Source organism: Amphibalanus amphitrite, unplaced genomic scaffold (assembly GCF_019059575.1).
Source record: "Amphibalanus amphitrite isolate SeventyFive unplaced genomic scaffold, NRLGWU_Aamphi_draft 000054F_arrow, whole genome shotgun sequence".
NCBI lineage: Eukaryota > Metazoa > Arthropoda > Thecostraca > Balanomorpha > Balanidae > Amphibalanus > Amphibalanus amphitrite.
Window position 1 is genome coordinate 190,164 of NW_024881550.1, and position 22,406 is coordinate 212,569.

The following is a 22,406-nucleotide window of genomic DNA, read 5'->3' on the forward strand; positions in this document are numbered from 1 at the left end:
CAGGCAGGTGTTACCTACCAGCCTTCTCAATGCTCGTAAAACCAACATTGTAGTTTTGATTTTACCTTACATGATAACACACTTGGCTGCAATGGCACATTTAATTTAATACTGTGAAAAGACCAGTTATAACCACTTCACAAGCACAATTGCACCTCATGCCGACATCCTTTTCCAAAGACAGTCAGCAGCGTCTTTCGTCAAAACGAAGATAAATCCCCTTTCAACTGTTAACATCAAAAATATTTCTTCATGGTGTGACTGTGATCTCCATATGGAAACCTTGCAGGAAAAGAATTAATGTCAATTGTCAGCTCTTCAAATTTCTTTGGACTTTAACTTGCAGTACCATATCCAGTTTGCTTTGATATTTTGTTTTTTATTCCATGTTGAAGTTGAACACCAAGCTCCAGATATAGCAGGCAGCTTGATCATCTTCGGCCTTGGTATAATATCAGTCCAAGTTCCAGTGGTGGGTATCTTCTAATATTCAAATTAAAATGAAAAGCAATAGGCTTTCTCAGCGCCGACGACGGATTTCACGTTGATAAAAAAGGGAGCTCAAGGTCAGCAAAACTCGGGTTCAAGGAATGGCGGGCGTTGAAATGACTGCTGACGTCATCAAAAAACCGCTAATGGTTAAGAGATAGGGACTAAGCTGGTCCCACCCTGCAAGTAAAGGGAAGAAATTTATTGAACACCATAAAGCTGCGTGGGTTGCGACCAGGATAAATGGTGGTTTCTGAGCCTGGCCGCAAACTTGGCTATCTCAACTCAAAACTAATGTTAAGGTGGGATGGTCCCTTTAACTATGAAGCGCTTTGCGGAAAAGGCTCCAGGTCGCCTCTCATCCCAACCTGGGGTCTCTGAAGACTCGCATCATGACTTTATGAGAGGACCTGGAAATGTCCAACATTGTCAAGACCTGCAGGCGCTCCCCCCCCCCCCCAGCGTCGAGGCCGTCGTCGGCGCAGACGGTGGCTACATTGAATGAACACTTATTTGTATTTGCTTATTTGTATTTGCTTGCTAACACTTATTTGTCCCTTTAATCTCGCTGAGTTTCCATCCCAATCCCATACCGGCTTCTATCCCTATTCCGGCTCTCTGCGGCACCTCCGCATCGGGGCCGGCAGGCCGGCCCCGATTGGTGATCCACCAGTGACGTCACTGGTAGTGTTAAGCTGATTGGCGAATAATACATGGGGAGAACCGGGACGACATCCCCCTGACTCTACTTGCCTGATTGCCTCTACCATGAACCCTACGCACCTCTCCTTCACGGCTTGCAGCTCCGGTGATTTGATAATGGTGCACTTCACGGCCTCTAACTCGAATTTTGCACCAAAATCAATCTCACTGAGCGGAAGCATGTTCCGCTCATGAAAGGGTGCTTTATTTTCCCTCTGTGAAGCAGGGAGAACCCGATTCCGGAGACCGCAGTGTAGCATTCTCAGCGTTTCATGAAGACTGCTTGGTTCCACATCTGTGCCCTGGAAGGCAGCATTTACCTGCTCGAAGTCGCGGATGATGGTAAGGACGAAATGTAAGTACAAGAAGTTATTCCTATCGGCCAGCATCTCCCCCTGAGCAGTCGCACTGTGAACCGCTGGTTGCCACGTGAATCGGCCGCAATGCTATTGAAAAATGCCGTCCAAGTATCCCAGTTTATTAGTATGTTTGACCTTTCTGTATTTGTCACTTAAAAACACGTTTTCAAAGCTTAAAACACACCAACTGCCGGCGGTTTAGCGGCGCTGAGCGCGGTGGCAGGAGCAGGCACACGACGGCCGTGGCGTCGGTGCACGATCACGACCTTTGAAAAAAGGACAGTGTTAAAAACTTGCATATTAATTGACCAAGTGTCTTTTCCGCATAAAGATCACTACGCACATCATATTGTTCAATACCAGAAAGGCTTTAAAGTTTTCTATGCAGGTGATTAACGGTCGTATTGCGGAAAATGGTACACTGCTTCGTTACTGTACACTGCTTCGCTGTGATTTCTACTCATAAAGTCAGCAATCTGCTTCTCTTAAGATAATTAATTACCTTCCTGGTTTTGCTGAAGACGGAGCCGCCGAGACTCCGCAAGAGCGTCCAGCTGTAAAAAAGAAAACGAAAATTTAACCGAACGACAAACTGCCGGTGGGGCAAACTGAAAGGTAATTGCACACCAGAATTTTTTGAAAGAATCAAATCAAGATAAGCCAGATAGGACACTACACATAATGCAGCTTGCAGTTTCTATCGAACAAATAGTGGCCCTAGTATGATACACTGTGTTTCTACTCACGTGTGGGTACACGTCCCGGAAGTGTCGCGGCAGGTCTCCCAGCGCGGTCTCCCCGGTGCACGGAGGCACCGTGCACCGGTAGTGGCGTCGCTGGCACGGGGCCTCGCCGGAGGGCGGCTGGCGGTCCGGTCGCACGACGCCGGCGGGGCCGCCCTGGTGCACCGCGGCGCGGGCGGCCGCAGGGACGGCGGCAGAGTCTTCCATGGGGTCTTGCATGGCGGCCGCAGTAGGGGTGGCCGCGACAGGGGCGCCCATCACCTCGTCCAGGTCCAGTGCGCTCAGCTCACCAAGACTGGTGAGCGCGACTGGGACGTCCACGCCCCGCACGCCCCAGAGGCCGTCCATGGTGGGCGCGGCTGGGGTGCCCAGGCCCTCCAGGGCGGCCAAGCCGTGGATGGGCATGGACGGTATAGCAGCAGGGGCGGCTGTGGCAAGGGCGACCGTGTCAGGGGCAGCCACGGCAGGGACGGCCGCACCTGGGGCGTCATCACTGAATACGCGTCTTGCGAAGACACATTTCATAGAAATGACCAGATACATATAACACAGGCAACACATACACTGAGCACATGTATTAATGTAATTAGCGACGTATTTTGAACTCTTCACAAAATCAAGCAAAGATATAAAACACTTTAATTGTAAATAAGATTCCATGGATACGATTATTATATCTAACCTGATGCGTCTTCCAGAAACGACAAAAGTGCATCGACTGAGTCGAGGTCCATTTCTATAAGAAAGGCAAGCAACTGTAGGAACAAGAAAGTAAACAACTACACAACTTCGAAGCAGCACTCAGCATTGATTCGATACACGGTCAAAACGGCGTGCTTCTGATTAGCAGCAAGAGACACTTGAAGTGCACCTGGACACGTGTCCAGCAGTATCAATGGTAGCAACCGCAACAACGTCCATGTTTCGCTGCAGGTTTCGGATGCAGACCAAATGCAGACAGCTTTCCTCCCGGAAGCCTTCGTAGGGGCTGCGACTTGTTGGTATCTGTTCTCTGTGATACGAAAGTGCTGTATTCCACCGTTCAGACCCTCTAACGACGCCACTTCTTTTATACGTGTTTCAAGAACTTGCTCAATCGTACGCGTCACGACACCTTTTTCGTAGAGGTCGCGAGTTGCGTCGAATGGCAACCCGTCTATACAATGGAAGGAATCGAGGTGATTGAAGACACATCGTTGCCTTATGCCAAACATTTGCTGGATTTTCTCATCGAAGTTCTCCAACTCCAAATGGCGTATTTCGCTGTCATATAATATTGAGCTCTGGTGCGCAATTCAAACTGCGATTCTTCAAACTTCGGGATGTCTGGAGTCGTGGCGTGGCACGACCTGTACATTCGGCTTGTGTTGAAGAATGATGTGAAATAACCCCCGATCTGGTGGCTTCCCTTGTTGTCACCGACAATCATCGCCAAAACGCATTTAACGGTTCGCGTAGCGTTTTGTTTTTGGTATGTGAAACCAACTGTTTCCAAGATGCTCAGCTCGTTCAGCATTGGCGAGAGATCAGTTTCCCATCCATATTTTGTCAGGTCCACTGCGTAAAAGAGAGACCCCAAGAAGACGTGATGCTTGCTGGAGCGACAACGCACGTTGGCGATGGTAATAGACAGCACCTATACTGTATTTTCCACAGTAGTATAAATAATAAATAGTATTTTCTAGTCTTGTTTCCAAGAGGATTCGATATTTGCTTCGAAGTAAAGAAGTAAAGAACAATCTGTCGAAGTAAAGAATAAGATGAAGCATATCATCGCTACAGTCGTGCACTGAACCATCACGAACATCCCCATACAAGCCTGAATGTTCCTTTCGACCAAAGTCCATTTCATGAGCACCAGAGCTTAGAACCGTCCGCCCAAGGCTATAGAACTCCAGGTAAGGACACCAGCCGTTTGACCTTGAACGCCGCCGGCCGGCCGATGACGTCATCGGAGGCAAGCCGGCTCGGTGGACACATCGGGCGAATGCATAACGGAGGGGTGTTGGAACGTTGCAGGTGCCGGGGAGAGGTTTTAATGCGGTTGCATACCACCATTGATATGTTGGTTGATCTACAGTCTGCATTCTTATAAACCTCGATGTCTCCTAGGCCTGGATGGTGCGTACATTCGTAGAACGATCACCCTGACCGACGTCCGTGGTCGAAGCTGTCTATGCACCTAAGGACGCTAAGACGGGTGCAATAACGGCGACCCGATCCGGTCTCGGGCGAATCTCAAGAGGGGTCGTTAGGACCCAGGCCGAATCTGACAGTCTATTTTTAGGGAAACGGGGTGGGTGAATTGACAACCGATGGTTTAAGAGATGATGAGAGGGGATCCCATCGTCGATGGTTGTTGACAGCCAACACATGCTGTACTGGGCGATAACGATCAGACTTCAGAGATAATGCCTGAACATAGGCAAGCATAATTGGCTTTTGGTAATTGGTAACTGGCAGTTTGATTAACCAGCATTCCCTTAGAAAAGTTGTGAAGTTTTCGTTTTATTCCCGAAAAGCGATTTCGGGCGGTGCCCCTGTTGTGGGGGAACGGAAGACATTAGCCCCAAATGCCTTCCCCTGGATCCGCCAGTGGGCTGCCCCAACCCGAGCTGCTTTACTAAAAACGTCTTCAAATCCCACCAGACAGCCGATGGTAATGTCAATTCAAATCCGATAGCTCATTCTCTGTCTGCCCGCCTAAATATACTACACACCGCACGGAGCCCGGCCCCGTCGGAGTTCTGAGCCGACCGTGACATTTTCGGCTTTCCCCATCCCAAGCTCGATTAGAACCCCACCCGATTGCTGATGTCAATTCAAATTAAATGCCTCATCTCTGTCTGCCCGCCCATAACCCTTTCATCGCACACCGTACAGCGCCCGACACCGCCAGAAGTATCCTAGCGCGCTGAGTAGTTGCCTCCAGCCGCGTCATCGCGAGGCCCCGCGAGGCGCAAAAATGAATACATTGCGCGAATAGCCGTGTCGCCCCCCTGCGTCCGCCGCTGTTCAACGATTGACACGTTCTGAACGCTTCTCTTTGTTGCACTAAAAAGATGACGGTTGGGAGTTCTGGAGTTCTATAGCCTTGTTGTTTTCACTCCTAATTTTACCAATAAAGAGCACTTGCACGTTCATTTGCTGGCTGGCTACCTACCTCCATTATCCATATTACATTGAATCATCTTCTTATGCAGCTCCCACATTCTCCAACATTCTCAAAAAAAACTGATGATCCCTGTTTCAACTTTTTTTTGTGCTTTTTTTACTGGCGATTTTCCACTGTCAGCCCTCTCTGCAGTGGGGAGTATCTCCCTACGACACCCAAGCCCAAATAAAATTTTGGGACGCTAATCAAAACACCAGCTTTATTTTTTAGTAATGATAGCTTTCAGAAGACTTCAGTCTTCCTTCGTCAGCCTGTCAGAGCTATAAAAATATATACAAAATACCAACATTGGAAAGACAATACACAAATGTCGTATGAAAGCTACCATTGCAAATAGATAAAGCTGGTGTAAGCAATCTTTGCAATACAATTATGTGCAAAACATGCTCACAGTTAAGTTCAAAGGTGTCTTCATGTCTCACATTTGATAAAGAACCTTGAAATTTCTTTTTAAACACACTGTTAACCCTATTCCGGGCGGGCTCTGAAAGGTTCGATTCTGGGCGGGGGGCCTATTCGCCCCCCCCCTTCAGATCTCAAAAAACTACGCATCGCAGCGACAAACGGCAAACGGCGTTTGATAGGTCGTTTAAAGATCTACAACTTTTACAAAAAAAAACATTTTCAGGTCAGGTCAATATTGAGGTCACCAGAGGTCATCAACGATAAAATGTTTGGGAATTAGTTACCTATATAACTTTTAAACTAAGACACATAGAGACATAAAATTAGTACATTTTGTGTTGCTCTCGTCGAGACGATGCGAAAAGTATGCGATGACCTTCACAGGTCAATTTGAAATTTGACCCGGGGTTAAGGTCAGGTCATTCATTAAAGGTAGACTGCCACCTTTTTTCCACAAAACGGTTTTCACTAGAACTGAGCCACCTATGTCCCAGACTGAAGTCGGTTTTCCGAAATTCGAACCCGTTTGCGAGAAATCGGAGACCAAAGTTCAGTTTGATGCCATTTTTTTAGTCCAAGAAAACCGACATCTCTACTGTTTATCGATAACTTTGAAACATGAATTTTCTTATCTTTTGGTAAATATATGTCAAAACTTTGATTGTTTCGAGATCAGAGAAGAATTTTGGAGTGTCAAAATAAAAGTTCAACTTATATATTCAGTAGTTCATTTTTTCCAAAAAAGTGTGGGAAATGGGGTTTAACATGGGCCAGACCCATTCCAAATGAGCCATGATTTTTAAATGTTTTACGAACTTAAATGCAAAATAAATTAAGCATGGCCAATTTCTTATGAAATCATATATTAGTAAAAAATCATAAAATACCTTACTTTTTCAAATAAAATGTAATAATCTTATGACCTTGAATTCTAGTGATGTGTAAACATTGTCGCTAGACATTAACCGATTGATAATTGTATGATAATTGACAATTTTTTTCGCGATTCACGTGATGATACTTTGTCAGGTGAATTCTAAAATTTTGTTTTGTCCAGGGAATAAATCATAGGCCGATCTGAGAAAACTTTTTGAAGGTGGCAGTCTTCCTTTAATGAGGTCGTTAGGCGGTACGGGTGGACATCGATAATAGCGTTTCTAGCGGTCACTAGGGAAAGCTGGGCTGTAGGCGACGAAATATCGGCTGAGTTGTCACACGTTGAATAGGTTTATAGACATCCGTCTTGTGAAAAAGGTGAACTTTTGCCTTCAGTATTTCTACAGGCAATTTTAGAAGTGATCTTTACACCTTACAAAACCGTTTAGATTATTGTATTCACTTCAAGCCTTCCTTATTGTTCTTGACGATGGTGCTGGAACTATTTATAATCAGTGTTTCTAGCTTAGTAAAAGAATATGTTGTTCAAACGATGGAAAACACAATATGAAAATTTTAAATGCAATTTTCTGTAATAATTAATCGTAGATTCTCTACACATCAGGGAAAATTTGCTTGCTGACTGATAATTAAAAGTTCTTGGGGCCAGATGTTTTCTTCTTTTCTTACGTCACCCCAATTGCCGCGAATACACTTGTGAATTGTGATAACGCCTATCGTTGTGGGGTATGGTCATGCTGCATACCAAACGACGCGCCTTGACCAGGCGAGCAGTTTGGTACCACTTACAAGTCTTTAGCACCATCATGTCGTGATTTATTGACAGAAAAACGATTTATGACGTCACATGACGTCAGATGACCTTTCCCGGTGCCCCTGTCAAGTAGCGGCACCAGGCTCATCACCGACGAGATAATCTTCCTTAATACTGAAAGAATTAGGTGGTTTTGACTCGTTTACACCAAGCAGGAGGCGTTTCAATATTTTCCCATAGGCTTGCAATGTAAAGATCACGAGTCTGGCCTGACCTCAGGTCACAGATATAAAAATTCTGAGATAAACAAATTGCACATACTGGTACCCTTTCTAAAATTGATCCGTCAAAAGCTCTAGCTCTGGCGTGATTGCAAACTTTTCTGAGGTGGGGTCACCAAACCGCCTCTGGTGACCTGACCTGACCCGGCAACTTCTTTTTTGTCAAAATGTGCGCAATGAATGTTTAGAAAGTCACCGAGCATGAGCTTTCAGTCTTGCGGCGGTTGGCGATGGCACAAGAAAAACCTGAAGGGGGGGCGGGGGGTAAATTCCCCGCCCGGAATAGGGTTAAGGCTGAAACAGACTCTTTCCGCGTTCAGGAAATCGCATGCGAGAGCCTATTCAAACACATTATAATTCTTCTCGCACCAATCGCTTGCGGGAGGTGCGTGCGATTGATGCGAGCGTGCTTCCATGTATTTGAATAGGCTCTCGCATGCGATTTCCTGACTGCGGAAAGAGTCTGTTTCAGGCATTACGTGTAAGTAGCAGTGAAAGAATGAGAGAGCGCGGCTGCAGCCCACCAACCAAATTCAAGTTCAACAATTTGCAAATATGCACACAACTGCCCAGAAAGGCATTTGTTCACATAATTCCATGCATAATAAAGACAGATTTTTTAAAGCATACGATAGTTATTAAATAATTAGCCAGTATAATTTGCAAGTCTTTAACCCTCACCGGCCGAGGGGGGGGCGGGTGCCGCCCCCCCCCATAGGGTTTTTTCGCGATAGCTCCGAACACGCTGGCGATAGAGAGCTGACACTTGGCATACCTGACCTTTGATCCAAGCCGCATCTTTTGACACCAACCGCATTTTTGGGTCAGGTCAGGTCACTGACCTATGACGTCATAAGTGAACCTCTGCACGGTCTTCAGATGTCGCAACTTCGCAACGCCCTCACTGCCAGAGGAGATGTCACAGGGAAATGAAACTTGCAGGATCTATTATCCATTATGAGTCTCACAACTTGTATATCTCGGATTTTTCCTAAAGGTCATATGAGGTCAGGTCATTTTCGTGACCTCACCATTATAAGTATGAGTATGAGTATGAGTATGAGTATGAGTTTATTGTAGAGACCATCCACGCAGTGGCTATTCTGATCTCACGTCAGATGATACATTACTAAAACACAGGATTAAAACACATACCTAAAACACCAGGCCATTACATTTTAAAAGTAAAGCAAATTAAGCAGTAGGCAAACACTATAAACACGTTAAAACACCAGATAAAAGAAGATGAGGCCTATGAGCGAGTGAGTAAAATGAGTGGAGCACTAAGTGTTGTCACATTTTCTGACCGCCGCCTTGAAGGCGCGGAGGGTGGGCATGCCACGGACAGACTGTGGAAGTCCATTCCAGGTTACCGCCCCGCGGTATGAGAAGACTCTGGCTCGATGACAGTCTGCAGCGCTGCACATGCAGGTCGCCGCCATCGGAGCCGCGCGTCTCCCGGGTCGACACCACGCTCCGGGGCACCAGGAGCTCTCGCACATTGGAGGGTGCGCCGTCCGTCCGCAGCAGCCTGCACACCTTGGTGACGTCCCGGCGCGCCACCAGGGCCGCGATCCTCGGCCAATCAAGGGAATTTAGAGACGATGTGATGTGCTCGTGTTTTTTAACCCCTGTTACAACTCTGGCCGAAAAATTGATTAGCTTCTGAATTTTTTGCATCTGTCCCTTGGCCGCCCCACCCCACACAAAGACAATAAATGATATGCGGGAAGACATAGGCTTGAACGATGATTTTGAGAACTTCAGGTGTAAAATAGTGTCTGAATCTGTGCAGTGAAAAGAGAATTTTGTTGCACTTTTGGACGACAAGCGTGATGTGCTCCTCCCATGACAGGATCGCATCCGCAGTGACGCCAAGAATTTTGATGGTTTTTGAGGGCTGAATCAAAGAGTTTTCCGCTTCGAACTTAAAATCATGGGTTTTTGTTACGTTATGCTTTGTACCAACAATAATGAAATCGGTTTTGCTACTGTTCATTTTTAATGAGTTCGCTCCGAACCAGGCATGAAGCTCCCCATAAGTCAATGGGGAAAAATGAAAACTGCTATTCTGGCGCCGGGAACGATCTCCAACTATCTCAAGCACACAGAATCGTGATTTGATGCACTCCTTGCAAGGTTAGATGCGTCACTTTTGCAATGTTGACCTTCCGTGACGTCATTTATGACGTCATCAAGGTCATATTAGTTTTTCGTCAATAACTCCCGATCAAATTGAGCTAGCGAGTCGAGAAAGCCACCAATGGACTCAGGAAGACCTGCCGAATCGAATGATATGCGACATGACCTCTTTCGACCAGCTTCGTGACCTGGGGGTGCTGACCTGACCTTGACCTGAGGTCAACACCCTAAGTTGACCTGACCCGAACAAAAAGTATATCATTCGACGCGCCTGAGCGAGGCAAACACGATGCTGCCAAAATCGCGGCTCTGCGACCGTTTTTTGCGAAGTTATTCACCAAAAACTGAACCGTACCCTGGGGCACTTGACCTGACCTCAGAGGTCACCGGGTGACCTAGGATCTTAAAATCGGGTACCAATCTCTGCGTCTCGTAACGGTGCACACGCTCGTTTTTTCCGCGACGCGCTAGCTCCACCAGGGGCGAAACGGCGAGGGGGGGTCGTACCCGCCCCCCCCCCTCGGCTGGCGCGTATGTAGAAAACCAATAGGTCCGGCGAGGGTTAAATGAAGAGAGAACACCATGGAACCGCGTGAAACCACAGGTCGCCTTGCATAAATATGAATCCACTGAACTCTATAATGTATGAATCGCAATGTATTGAAACACGAGCGCCAGCTGCGCCGCGCTTGAGCGCAGCCATATCCTGGGATAATTTTCGGTATATTGTTGTAAGCTCCCGATTCTAGTTGTTTTTCTAGATTATATAGTATAATCCTATCATATACTAGGAAAAAGCGAGTACCCGACTATTAAGTGCCATGGTTTTGACCAGGTGGGTGACGGCACGTGATCGCCTGAGGCGGTGGGGGGGGGGGGGTAAAAATGTTGTCATTTAATGCTCAATGCATTCGCTGCGACTTTTTACAAGACCTTCTTCTCGTCGTTGTTCCTTGCTTTCAACGACTGGTCCCCGAGTGATGACTATCCTCACGCAATATAGGATGAATGGATCTAGCAATTAGGCCCAAAAAACATCGAAAATGTTACAAAACACTTCTTTTGAAGGAGATGAATTGCATGGTTTTGGAGCCTCACGAAACATGTTTAGCACTATCTGAGTGCGCCAAGTGCGACTACATCGAGGACGAGGGGGATGGTTGCCAGCTGATTAAATTAATGAAACGCGAATAAATTCAATTTTTGTTTGAAACTGCGAGTGAAATATGTTTGTTAATTTCAAATATCATTGAATTAGTTTTTGTGTATAAAATAACTACAAACACCTCTGTGCAAGGAATAAATCAAGGCTTATGAAAATCGTGAGTAGGGTTGGGAAAAGCAGAAAAAGGATCACGTGACTGGCGTCCCAACTTTATCTGTAAGAATCTTGGGTTTTGTCATCTTTGATCCGGCTGGTGATGGTCCTGATGGCGGATGACTTATCTGAAGAAGGCGTTAAGGCATTACAAAGGGAGGTCAGTGCTTAGTTGACAGCGTTCCATAGTGTTTCCCATCTTTCAGATGACGCCTAAATTCCACAACCTCATTCACTATCCTTAACAGATACGGAAGCATGGCCCGCCATGCAAATATGCCTCAATCCGCTCTGAGACCAGACATCAGGAGATGAAGGCCTACCTTAGCACATCTAGAAACTGAATCAATCCGTGTAAAATCATGGCTGAGTGTCATCAGCTAAAAACGGCTATTAGTGAAACTGATGGAAGTGTAACCTAAATGGAAGCGGCCAAACGGCAAGGAGGGGTCCAAGGGACCCCCCCCATACGTTCGCGGCTGGCAAAACACCAATACGGGCGAGGGTTAACATAGCTATGATGACTGGAGCGTAAGCCAGAATCGTACTTTTTCAGATCTCATTATGTTCTCTCGCTGTGTTTGTTTCAGAGGCGCCCAGTGCCGCGGTCCCACCTGATGGTCGTGGCCCCGATTCCGTGCGGCACCACAGCTCCGCCCCCGGAGAAAATGCCAACGACTGCGACGGACCTGCGATTGGTAGGCTATGCATCTGGGTGTATATTAGGACATGCGATAGTAATCTTGAATCCGAAATGAGAAATTATTGATTTTCTTATATCTCCAGCGATCAATCTCTTAAAAAAAAATTGATCCCATAGCTAGGGCAGAGTGCACTCTAGGTTATTGAGTCAGACAAAAATCGCTTTGCCACCGACTTCAACTTTTGGTATTACATACTGCTGTTAAGGTGATCCTCTTTAACCCTCGCCCGCACATGCCATTTTCCCATCCTAGAACGCACATGCGGGGCGGAGGGGTGGTTGCCACCCCCGCGCCATTTCGTCCCTGCTGGAGATAGAGCTTTGCGGTAAAGACCAAAAAGATTCTTTGGGAAGAGACGAATCCAATGATACCCAGCTTTACCTTCTCATGTCAGTCATTGACCTTCAAGGTCAGGTCAAACGTAATAAAATGTTGCTGTTTGGGGTCACCGTTGGATATCAAGTGCGCTACTCATCATATACCGATGACGCTGCCGTATTGCGGTGCCATGCCAGCTAGAACCTCTTTGTCACACTATCCGACTAGGTTTTTGCTGGCTGATGTCATTTCAGGTCAAGTAAGGTCAAGGTCAATGATATGTATTTGTATGTCTGTGTGTGTCTGTGTGTATACTGATGTGTGCACACAGACATCTGAAAGCCTTAGTACTAGGATAAAAAAAAACAGAAAGCCATGGAGCGCTTCCTTTTTCGCGCGATTTCAGATTTGACCTAAGATTTTTTACTGTCAGTTTCAAAAAATGTATGTCTAATGTCCGTCCAATTTCCAATACTTACGTCGACTGTCAGTTCAAAAGTGTCCAAGCCAGCAATTTGTCCAAAGATGTCCGAAACCTACGCAGTAGTTTACACTCAACACTGTTATTTAATTTGCTTGTAATGTACTATTATCAGCTTTAATGTGTTAATCATGTCGAAAGCTGAGCTTTTTATTCGCCAATCAATGTTAAACATGATATACATAATATCTCATAACATTTCTCATAATATCATCATATAATATCTCAGAAACCAGAGCTGGGCATTGCGCAACTTAAGTCCGCAACTCCGCAACTTGCGGACTACCCTCTTGGTAGCGGAGTTACGGATCAACTACTGAGCCCAAAAAAGTTGCGGAGTTGCGAGTTGCGGAAGCGAAAATTTCTAAAGCGCAACCGCTACCGGGGCCGCCACTGCTGGTGGAGGCGCCACTGCACCCTTTGCACTGCACTGCACACTGCACGTGTTTCTTGGCTAGTTTGAAGCTGATTTCGAATTCAATAACCATTTGAACATTTACGAAGTAGTTTTGGTGCCTTCGTAACATGTTACGAGGCTTTCAGTGGTGGTTGACACTACTGGATAGGCGGTAGGACGCCTACTGGTTGACCTGACCTGACCTGGCTAAAATGCATGAAGACATCATCTGTGATCAAAACTAACATGAAATTCGTGATCAGCGCCTCGAAAAACTTCACTTACAGCTTCACTTAAAGAAATTCTAGCAAGTCCGATTTACCCAACTTTTGGGTCATTGACCTAGCCTGGAACGTCAACCAATGACCTAGAACCTTAACCCTCGCCCTGGCAGGGCATTTTTCATAACACGGCCTGGCAGGGGGGGGGGGTCGATGCGACCCCCCCCCTCGCGATTGGCTCCTATGGCACCTAGAAACACCAAATTTGGTAGGTAGGTGGGCCCCCTAGAGTTCTCGCCCCTGTGCTAATTCGGTTGCTCTAGGTCAATATTTAGGGGGGGGTTTTGGGGGGTATAAATGTAAAAATTTCGCTAGAAACAGTTCAAAAGTTTTTCGCTTATAACTTTTGATCTAATTAAGATAGAACAACAAGAAAAGCACCAGTGAACTCAGCACGTCAAGGCGCGTCGAATGATATACTTTTTAGCTTGCTTAAGTGTACTTAAAGTTTTTCTATAATTTTAAGTAAACTTAAATTAATAACTTAAGTTCAAGTTAACCAAACTGCATCATATCGCATATCATTCGATTCGGCTGATCACCAGGAACACCATGGTACCATTTTTGCTCTAGCGTCATTATGTGCCAAGTTATTGGCAAAAACGTCATTTGACCTCAGTTGACCTCATTTGACCTGATCCATGGATAAGTACCGTAAAGTGGGGCTATTTGAAATGGATTTTACAGTTTTTGGCCTCTCCCTTTAAGACGGTTCATATTTCTTATAGCATGTAAATTGCAAAAATGTAGTTCTCCGTAAACTCTTACATACAGGTGCATTTTGGTTCAGCTAGTAATAATGGTTAAGGATATTTTTTTAGTTAAACCCAGTCTCAAATAGCCCCATAGGGTGGGGCTATTTGAGACAGTTTTATTTACGAAGAAATTGAAGAAAATCGGTCACGCTAGAGATAATTTTTTAAATGCCATGTGATTGGAATTTAAATTTTGATCATTCTGGCAAAAGTTGCTTTTGCAAAGACAGTTACATTTCCCTTATGGGGCATTCCACGATAGATCGTACCACTTTTTTCCAATTTGACACCCTCATCTCTCGGAATTTGACGAGAATTGGTCTCAGGGGTAATCAGGGGCTCTGAATCCACCTGTAACAAATTCAGGCTTATCAGATAAGTATTTTTTGAGTTATGGTGTATAACATTTTTTGGATCTTGCTTTGCAGCGCTAAGTTTGGCGGGCTGTAACTCTAAGACGGATTATTCAAATGCCAAATGTTATATAACATTGAACTTGCAATGAAACAGAGATTAATATGTATTTTTGAAATTTCGAAAAATACGCTGTTTTTGATATATGACATATCGAGTTTTCTTTCATTTGTATTTTTTGGACTTTGGGACCAAATTTTTTTGAATTTTTATTTCTTTGAAAAAATATTTGGCTCATTGTTAAGAAGTATGCAAAAAATTAGGAAGGTGTTCTTTCTATAAATGTATTTATTTTACGTCACGATAACGGTTTCGAATAGTGATTTCGGGAGGGGAGCTTACAAATGGCGTGGTAAAGCTGCCTAGTGACATCACGGGTTACTGAGATTTCAATTCAAGTCTGAGTCATCTGAAAAAAGTGAAAAGAGGGTCCATTCAACCCTCTTTCCTATAAGCGCGAGGGTGAAAAAGGCTGTTTGGTTCTGACATTGTTTTGGACGCCAATGACCATAGCTTTCCGAGATGAAAGCTACAGGACGCATACATGGTGTCCTCCAGAGGTCTCACAACTTGTATATCTGGGAATTTTTCAAGGTTACATGAGGTCAGGTCGGTCACGTGACATCACTGTTATAAATCAATGGGGAAATATAAAAACTGTTATTTTGGCGCCGAGAATGATCTAAAACTATCCCACGTACATGGTATCGTGATTTCATGCACTCCTTGCAAAGTCCAATGCTTTACTTTTGCATTGTTAACCTTGCGTGACGTCATTTATGACGTCACTAGGGTCGTACGAGTTTTTCGTCAATAACTCCCGATCAAATGGAGCTAGAGAGTCAGGAAAGCCACCAATGGACTCGGGAAGACCTTCCGAATCGAATGATATGCCATATGATACCCTTTGCGCAGCCTCGTGACCTGAGGGGCTCTGACCTGACCTTGACCCAAGGTCAACTACTTAAGTTGACCTCACCCTAGCAAAAAGTATACCATTCGATGCACCTGAGCTAGGCGAACACAATGATGCCAAAATCGCGGCTCTGCGGCCATTTTTTGCGAAGTTATTTACTAAAAACCGAACCCGTAACTTCAGTCACGTGACCTGACCTCAGACGCTACCGGTTAGCCCGAGACCTTAAAATCGGGTGCCAATCGCTGCGACTTGTAACGGCACACACGCCCGTTTTTTCCGCGAGGCTCTAGCTCTATCAGAAGCGAAACGGCGTGCTGGGGTCGTATCAACCCCTCCGAAACCCATTTTGTTTGCGGGAAAATGAGGAACTTATAGAAAGAACACCTTTCTAATTTTTTGCATGTCGATTTGCAATGACATGATTATTTTGAAAAAATAAAAATGTGAAAAATTTTGGTCCCAAAAGTCATTAGAGGCAAATGAAAAAAGATTAAGGTTTTTGCTCAACAATGACATTTTTTCTTTGGAATTTTTAGATAGTAATATTAATTTTTGATTCATCGCAAGCTTAGTGTTGTTTACTTTTTGTTGGTTGCTTAACCCGTTCTTGAGTTATAGGCCATCAAACTCAGTCGTTACATACCGAAGTTAAAAAAATGTAATGCAATATAACTCAAAAAGTTTTGATCTGAGAAGTCTGATATTTTGCCAGGCGTCTTTGGGGCCTATGATTACCCCTAGGACCGATTTTCATTAAAATCTGAGAGATGAGGGTGACGGGCCTGGTACGATCTATCGTGGAATGCCCCAATTGGAATAGTAGGTAGTAGGTTCACTCAATATACCCTGGGACCTGTTTCACAGGTGCTGCTAGCGCTTTTCGTGAGCTGACGTCATATGGTCATGTGACACTAAGGACGGTTCATGTCATCAGTGAGCTCCTTCATAGCTGCGATTGGAACAGAGTTGCTGTATTCAACACGATAGCAGCTCTGTTCCAAACTCAGCTATGAAGGAGCTCATGGAGCTCACAATATGGTCCTTAGTGTCATGTGACCATATGGCGTCACCTCTCGAAAAGCACTGGCAGCACGCTGCTGACCCGTGAAACAGGGTCCCGGGCAAGCCCTGGGTAGTACCTAGGTACCTTCCTACCAAAGTAATGATATGCACAATATTTCAGAAGAAACAAAAATAACAATGTTCTTTGACTGAGGAATATTATAATCATACCAGAGAAATGGGCAAGAGGAAAATGGCAGGCATGCCTGAGCTACGTATAGATGAAATATATGAAAAAAGTATTTCCATGTATGCAATGTAGGTAATTGATGGAAGCGTACCTATGTAGAATAAAGGCAATAACAGTATGAAAATAGGTTAACCTATGTTGACATTGACAAAAATGCAATTAAATTAGTTTTGGTTTGAATTAGTACAAAAATGGCTGAAATATTTAGGTAATTAAAGGAAATGACAGGAAAACAAACCCACGTTGATGGATGGGATGCAGGAACATGCAGACAAGGCGTAGCTGAAGGAAGGAGGACTCTGCGCTGTGGAGCTTCAGATCCAGGGCTGGCAGCAACCAGCTTGAAGGCCTCATCAGGGAAATGATGGGAGCATATCCTGGGATCTTTCACCACACTCAGTATCTCGTCACGTCGCACGACTTGCCACCACTTGTCAGCTATAGCGGAATCACGAGGAAGGCAGTGGTAGGTGGTGCCAGGAGGGTTTGAATTCCGCTTACCAGTGCCATTGTTGCATCCAGGCACAGCACAATAAGGCATGTCAAAAAATTTACTTCCAAAATGACTCAAAATATGCCCACACAACGCCTGAAGTGGAACCGTCAACGCATACTGCTACTCTTAGTTCTTACTGATACCTGATATTGATACCTATCAAGCAAAATATCATAAATAACATCAATAACAACGTTGTCAAAAACAAATGTCACTGATGCGCCATTGCTGCATTACGTGCCCGATACCATATTCTAGTTTCAACAACAAATCTGCTAGTCCCGACTACATATAGTAGGATATCTAGTAGTTATACTAGAAATTCCTCCCAAAGTTCGTCCTACACTTCAATGTACCCAGTAAACATGACGACGTCGGGCCGAGGCTCGGCCCGACGTCGGCCCAACGTCGGTTCAACCTCGTCCCGACATCGGCTGGACGTCGGATATGCCCGCATGTTCCGACGTCCAGCCGAAGTCCAGCCGACGTCGAGCCGACGTTGGGCCGAGATCGTTTGCCGAGGTTGACGAGATCGTTTGTGGTTGGACCGACGGGGCCGACGTCGGCATGTTTATTGGGACAACGCGCCAAAAAATCAACCGGCGGCGGGATTCGAGCCCCCCAGTCGCCGACGTCGGCATGTTTACTGGGACAACACGCCAAAAGCATCATCCGGCGAAGGGATTCGAACCCCATGCCATTCGAACGCGAGGTTAGTGCGCTAACCACTACACCACGCAGCCAGCTAACGAATCAGGCTTGTTTTGTTGGGTTATGCCCTTTCGGTCTGACAAGACCATATCAGAGCCGGAAGGATCATAGGATGGAGACATTGGTCTTCTTGGCGAGCACCCTGGGTCCAGTTCATATAGAGTCCCTGGTCCCATTGCTGTTACGTGACACTTATTGGAAAGGGCGACCCCACAATGGGTTCATATAGCCACTCTTATACACCTGTACCAACGTTTCCCAAAGTGTCCCTTTGATAAGTGGCACTTTGGCAAAGTGACACTTGCCGACTGGCCTTTCTATATGAACTGGGCCCGGCCCTGGTGAGTTGCCGGGGCTGAGCCTGACCAAAGGATAGGCCGAGCAGCCCCCAAGCACTCACCGCACCCGGCTACGGGCGAGCTCGGCTTACGGGCAATCCCAAATGGGATAAAGTTTCCCGTCCAGTCCGGAGCAGGGGGTTGCGGCGTGGAGGAAGATTTGAGTTTCCTGAGGATATTTTGAATACAGAAGCTCTTTATGAAACATGAAACATGTATTTTATATGATTTTAACGGTCAAAACAGCGGCCGATGTCGGCCCGACGTCGGCTGGACCTCAGCAATTGATCTCGGTCCGACGTCGGCCCGACGTCGGCTGGACCTCGGCTGGACGTCGGAACATGCGGGCATATACGACATCCAGCCGACGTCGTGCAGAGGTTGGACCGACGTCGGGCCGACGTCGGCATGCTGATGCCGAGTTGCCGACGTCACCCCGACGTCGGCCGACGTCGGCATGTTTCCTGGGTACCCTGCTTTCTGGTGCCTATTTATATAATGGTCCTCCTCGGCCGCTGGCACCTTGACGCTTATATGGCTGACATCGATGCAGCATAAAAGAAAGCAAACGAAAGACGAAATTAAATTCGTCACTGAAAGGCAGTACCTACATTTCTAGGCTTGCTAGGCATACGCGTACCTAGTTGTAAAAAAAAAAAAATATTGGTACGAGCGATCGCACAGCGCGATGGTCCACACGAATGCCTGTGACTGTAATCGCCACGCCCCGCGTGGATTGTCCATGAAGGTAATACATACAATACATACAATGCATGACTGGTTGTATAGACAGTTGCGAGCAAGAACATCCTTTAGTGTCAAATTTTTCGAAGTTGAGATTTTTATCCCATTCCACTCAGCTCGACGAGCTGAGTCGAATGGTATGAACATCTCAATTTCGAAAAATTTGACACTTAGGATGTTCTTGCTCGGAACTGTCGATATTTATGAAACATGCTTACCAATGACCGATGGCAGGCCAGCGACATCAAAAAAGGCGTTCTGCTGTTCTTGGCAGGCCTCCACACTTCTGGGGAAGTGTAAAACACTGCCGAGGCGAGCCACGAGTGCTGCAGTGACCCTGCGCACAGCGCGACACACGGTCGCCTTGCTGGGCCCGTGCGCGTCGCCCATGACGTGGTAGAAACTACCGGTAGCCATGAACCTGAGAAACAAATTGTGATGCCGCTATTATGCCGTCACTAGCAGCGCAGATTAGCGGGATCTCACGCCCCGCGGGTGGGGGTGGGGGTGGGGGGGAGGTCCGAGTGAGGCAGAAATCTGCCCTCCCGTATTTCTGCTGTACCTACCTATCGACTAGTTCTACACGCATCCAATGCGGCGCCCCGTGTACACGGCCCTCAAAGACCGGTATGGGTCCTCAGAGACAGGCATCGATCATTCAGAAGGCAGTGCGGGGCCCTCAGAGGCAAATACGGGTTATTTACTAAAAACCGAACCCGTAACTTCAGTCACGTGACCTGACCTCAGACGCTACCGGTTAACCTGAGACCTTAAAATCGGGTATCAATCGCTGCGACTTGTAACGGCACACACGCTCGTTTTTTCCGCGAGGCTCTAGCTCTATTAGAAGCGAAACAGCGTGCTGGGGTCGTATCAACCCCTCCGAATCTCATTTTGTTTGCGGGAAAATGAGGAACTTATAGAAAGAACACCTTTCTAATTTTTTGCATGTCGATTTGCAATGACATGAAGATTATTTTGAAAAAATAAAAATGTGAAAAATTTTGGTCCCAAAAGTCATTAGAGGCAAATGAAAAAAGATTAAGGTTTTTGCTCAACAATAAAATTTTTTCTTTGGAATTTTTAAATAGTAATATTAATTTTTGATTCATCGCAAGCTTAGTGTTGTTTACTTTTTGTTGGTTGCTTAACCCGTTCTTGAATTATAGGCCATCAAACTCACCGTTACATACCGAAGTTAAAAAAATGTAATGCAATATAACTCAAAAAGTTTTGATCTGAGAAGTCTGATATTTTGCCAGGCGTCTTTGGGGCCTATGATTACCCTTAGGACCGATTTTCATTAAAATCTGAGAGATGAGGGTGACGGGCCTGGTACGATCTATCGTGGAATATATTCAATCTTTTCCTTTTTCGTAGGATGCTTCATTTCGGTAGGTTATAAAATTGCATCACTATATGCTAAGGCTGTCATAATATGATGTGACCCTAAACTTTCCAATTTGCAGAATGATCATCAGGGACTATTCTAAAGACAACAACAGTAAAATTTTGAAAGAAAGTTTTTGTATATAGCCCTGGTGGCGTGAAAACAGACATACTGAAAGTCGGTGGGGCTATTTGAGACGGGCTCGCTACCTAATGAAGCACACCGTAATGAATCAAACGAGCTAAAAGGTTTCCCAAAACATTTAAGTGAATAGTCTGCATGATTCCTTGTTCCATTGCACATCTTCATGCGAAGAAATAACAGAAAAATGTTAAGCGGTTTTGATTTTATGACGATTTTCCTCGATCGCTGCATGCTGTATCAATTGGCCGGTAACCCTACCACATCAAGCCTACTTGCATAGGCTCACCTAACAGTACGTTCATGTGTTAAGTAATCTTCAATGGTGTTTTTTGGTCAACCAAGGTAGACATGTGTTATTGTCGACTAAGTAAGTGACTGATGAAGCACATTTTAAGCACATATTCATCAGAATAACTAGTTTGGTCACCAGCTAAAGGGTCATTATGTTACACTACGAACATGTAAATATTGCTTCCTGCTAAATACCATGAACCCACTGCACGTTTATGACCACGACCAATTCATCGGTGTTACTCATGTCGAACGTTCGATGCACTTCAAGTAGATGGTGGTAAGTCTTCTCGGGTGCAATCGCATCACCATTATCAGTAGCTATTTGGCATATCGGTTGAGGTTTGACCGGGTGGGCATCATCGGGATTCTGAGACAATGGGTTACGCAATCGGCAGTAACGTTAACAATGTATAATATTTTCATGAAAAATGTGCTTAGCCTATAAGTAAAACGGAAGTAACGATAGATGCAGTGCCGAAGCTGTTAAAATTTCAACTATGTTAAGTGGCATGTAGGGGTCCTTTTCGAGCCACTTAAATTGTGCGTTTTTCTGTATTTCGTATTTTAGACCAAATTTCTTTCAAAACTTTTCGAAATTTTTCAAAAAGGTTATTCAGGTCATTCACTGTTCAATTCCACATCAGCCTAAGCAAAAATGACGAACAAATATCGAACGGTTTTCATTTTACAGCGATTTTACTAAACCACTACTCTACTGTCTCAAATAGCCCCACTGTCTCAAATAGCCCCACTTTACGGTACACCAAACAAAGAAGCACCAAGTGACCTGCTGTTAAGTACTGTGGTTTCAAAGCACAAAAGTGATAGAACGAAGCGGATATCTCCAGTATTTTCCGAATTTAGTATTTTCCCATAGGCTTAACATTACGACGTAATGACCTCTAACTAACCTCAGGTCAGTGACCTAAAAAAACCCGAACTATATGTCATACAACTCGGTGAACTTAGCACATTCTGAAAGTTTGAAGGAAATCAGTCAAAAACTGTGAGTTGGACAGGTGCAAAAAGAAAATTGAAATTTGACCATGACCTTGTACCCGTTTTTCTGACCTGGTGACCTGACCCAAGGTCACCCGGACCTGAAATATTTAGGTCATATGTAAAAAGGTTGCCCCATAGGCTGTGCCAAATTTGGCGCGCGGCGGCGCTGCGCGCCGCCGTTTTTACGCTATTTTCGTAAAACCTTAGGGGGGGTCGCATCGACCACCCCCTGCCAGGGCGAGGGTTAAAATTGGATATCATCGGCTTCATCTCGTCACGGGAAACAACTCGTTTTTTTCCGCGAAGCTCTAGCTCGATCAGGGGCCGAACGACAGGGGGCTCCAACCGACCCTCCCCCTCCCCCTACACGTTAGACACTGTAAAACACCGCAACGCATGTCGTAGAATGATGTAAACGGTGTAAAGTGTGACCTTTGGCCTGCCCTGTGACGTCATCGGTTTGACCTAGGCCAATGAAACTGGGTCACAAGGTAGTTTTTC

General features: G+C 45.5%; 1 protein-coding gene across 1 annotated transcript; it reads right to left on the minus strand.

Annotated features, from left to right (window-relative positions):
• Positions 1-1,731: 1,731 nt before the first annotated feature.
• LOC122378032 lies at positions 1,732-19,333 on the minus strand. The gene is made up of 4 exons (XM_043358738.1): positions 19,294-19,333; positions 2,297-2,721; positions 2,053-2,104; positions 1,732-1,816 (listed from the first exon to the last, which is right to left on the minus strand). The coding sequence occupies exons 2-4, from the start codon at positions 2,696-2,698 to the stop codon at positions 1,749-1,751; spliced, it is 522 nt and encodes a 173-aa protein (XP_043214673.1). The 5' UTR covers positions 2,699-2,721; positions 19,294-19,333; the 3' UTR covers positions 1,732-1,748.
• Positions 19,334-22,406: the final 3,073 nt, after the last annotated feature.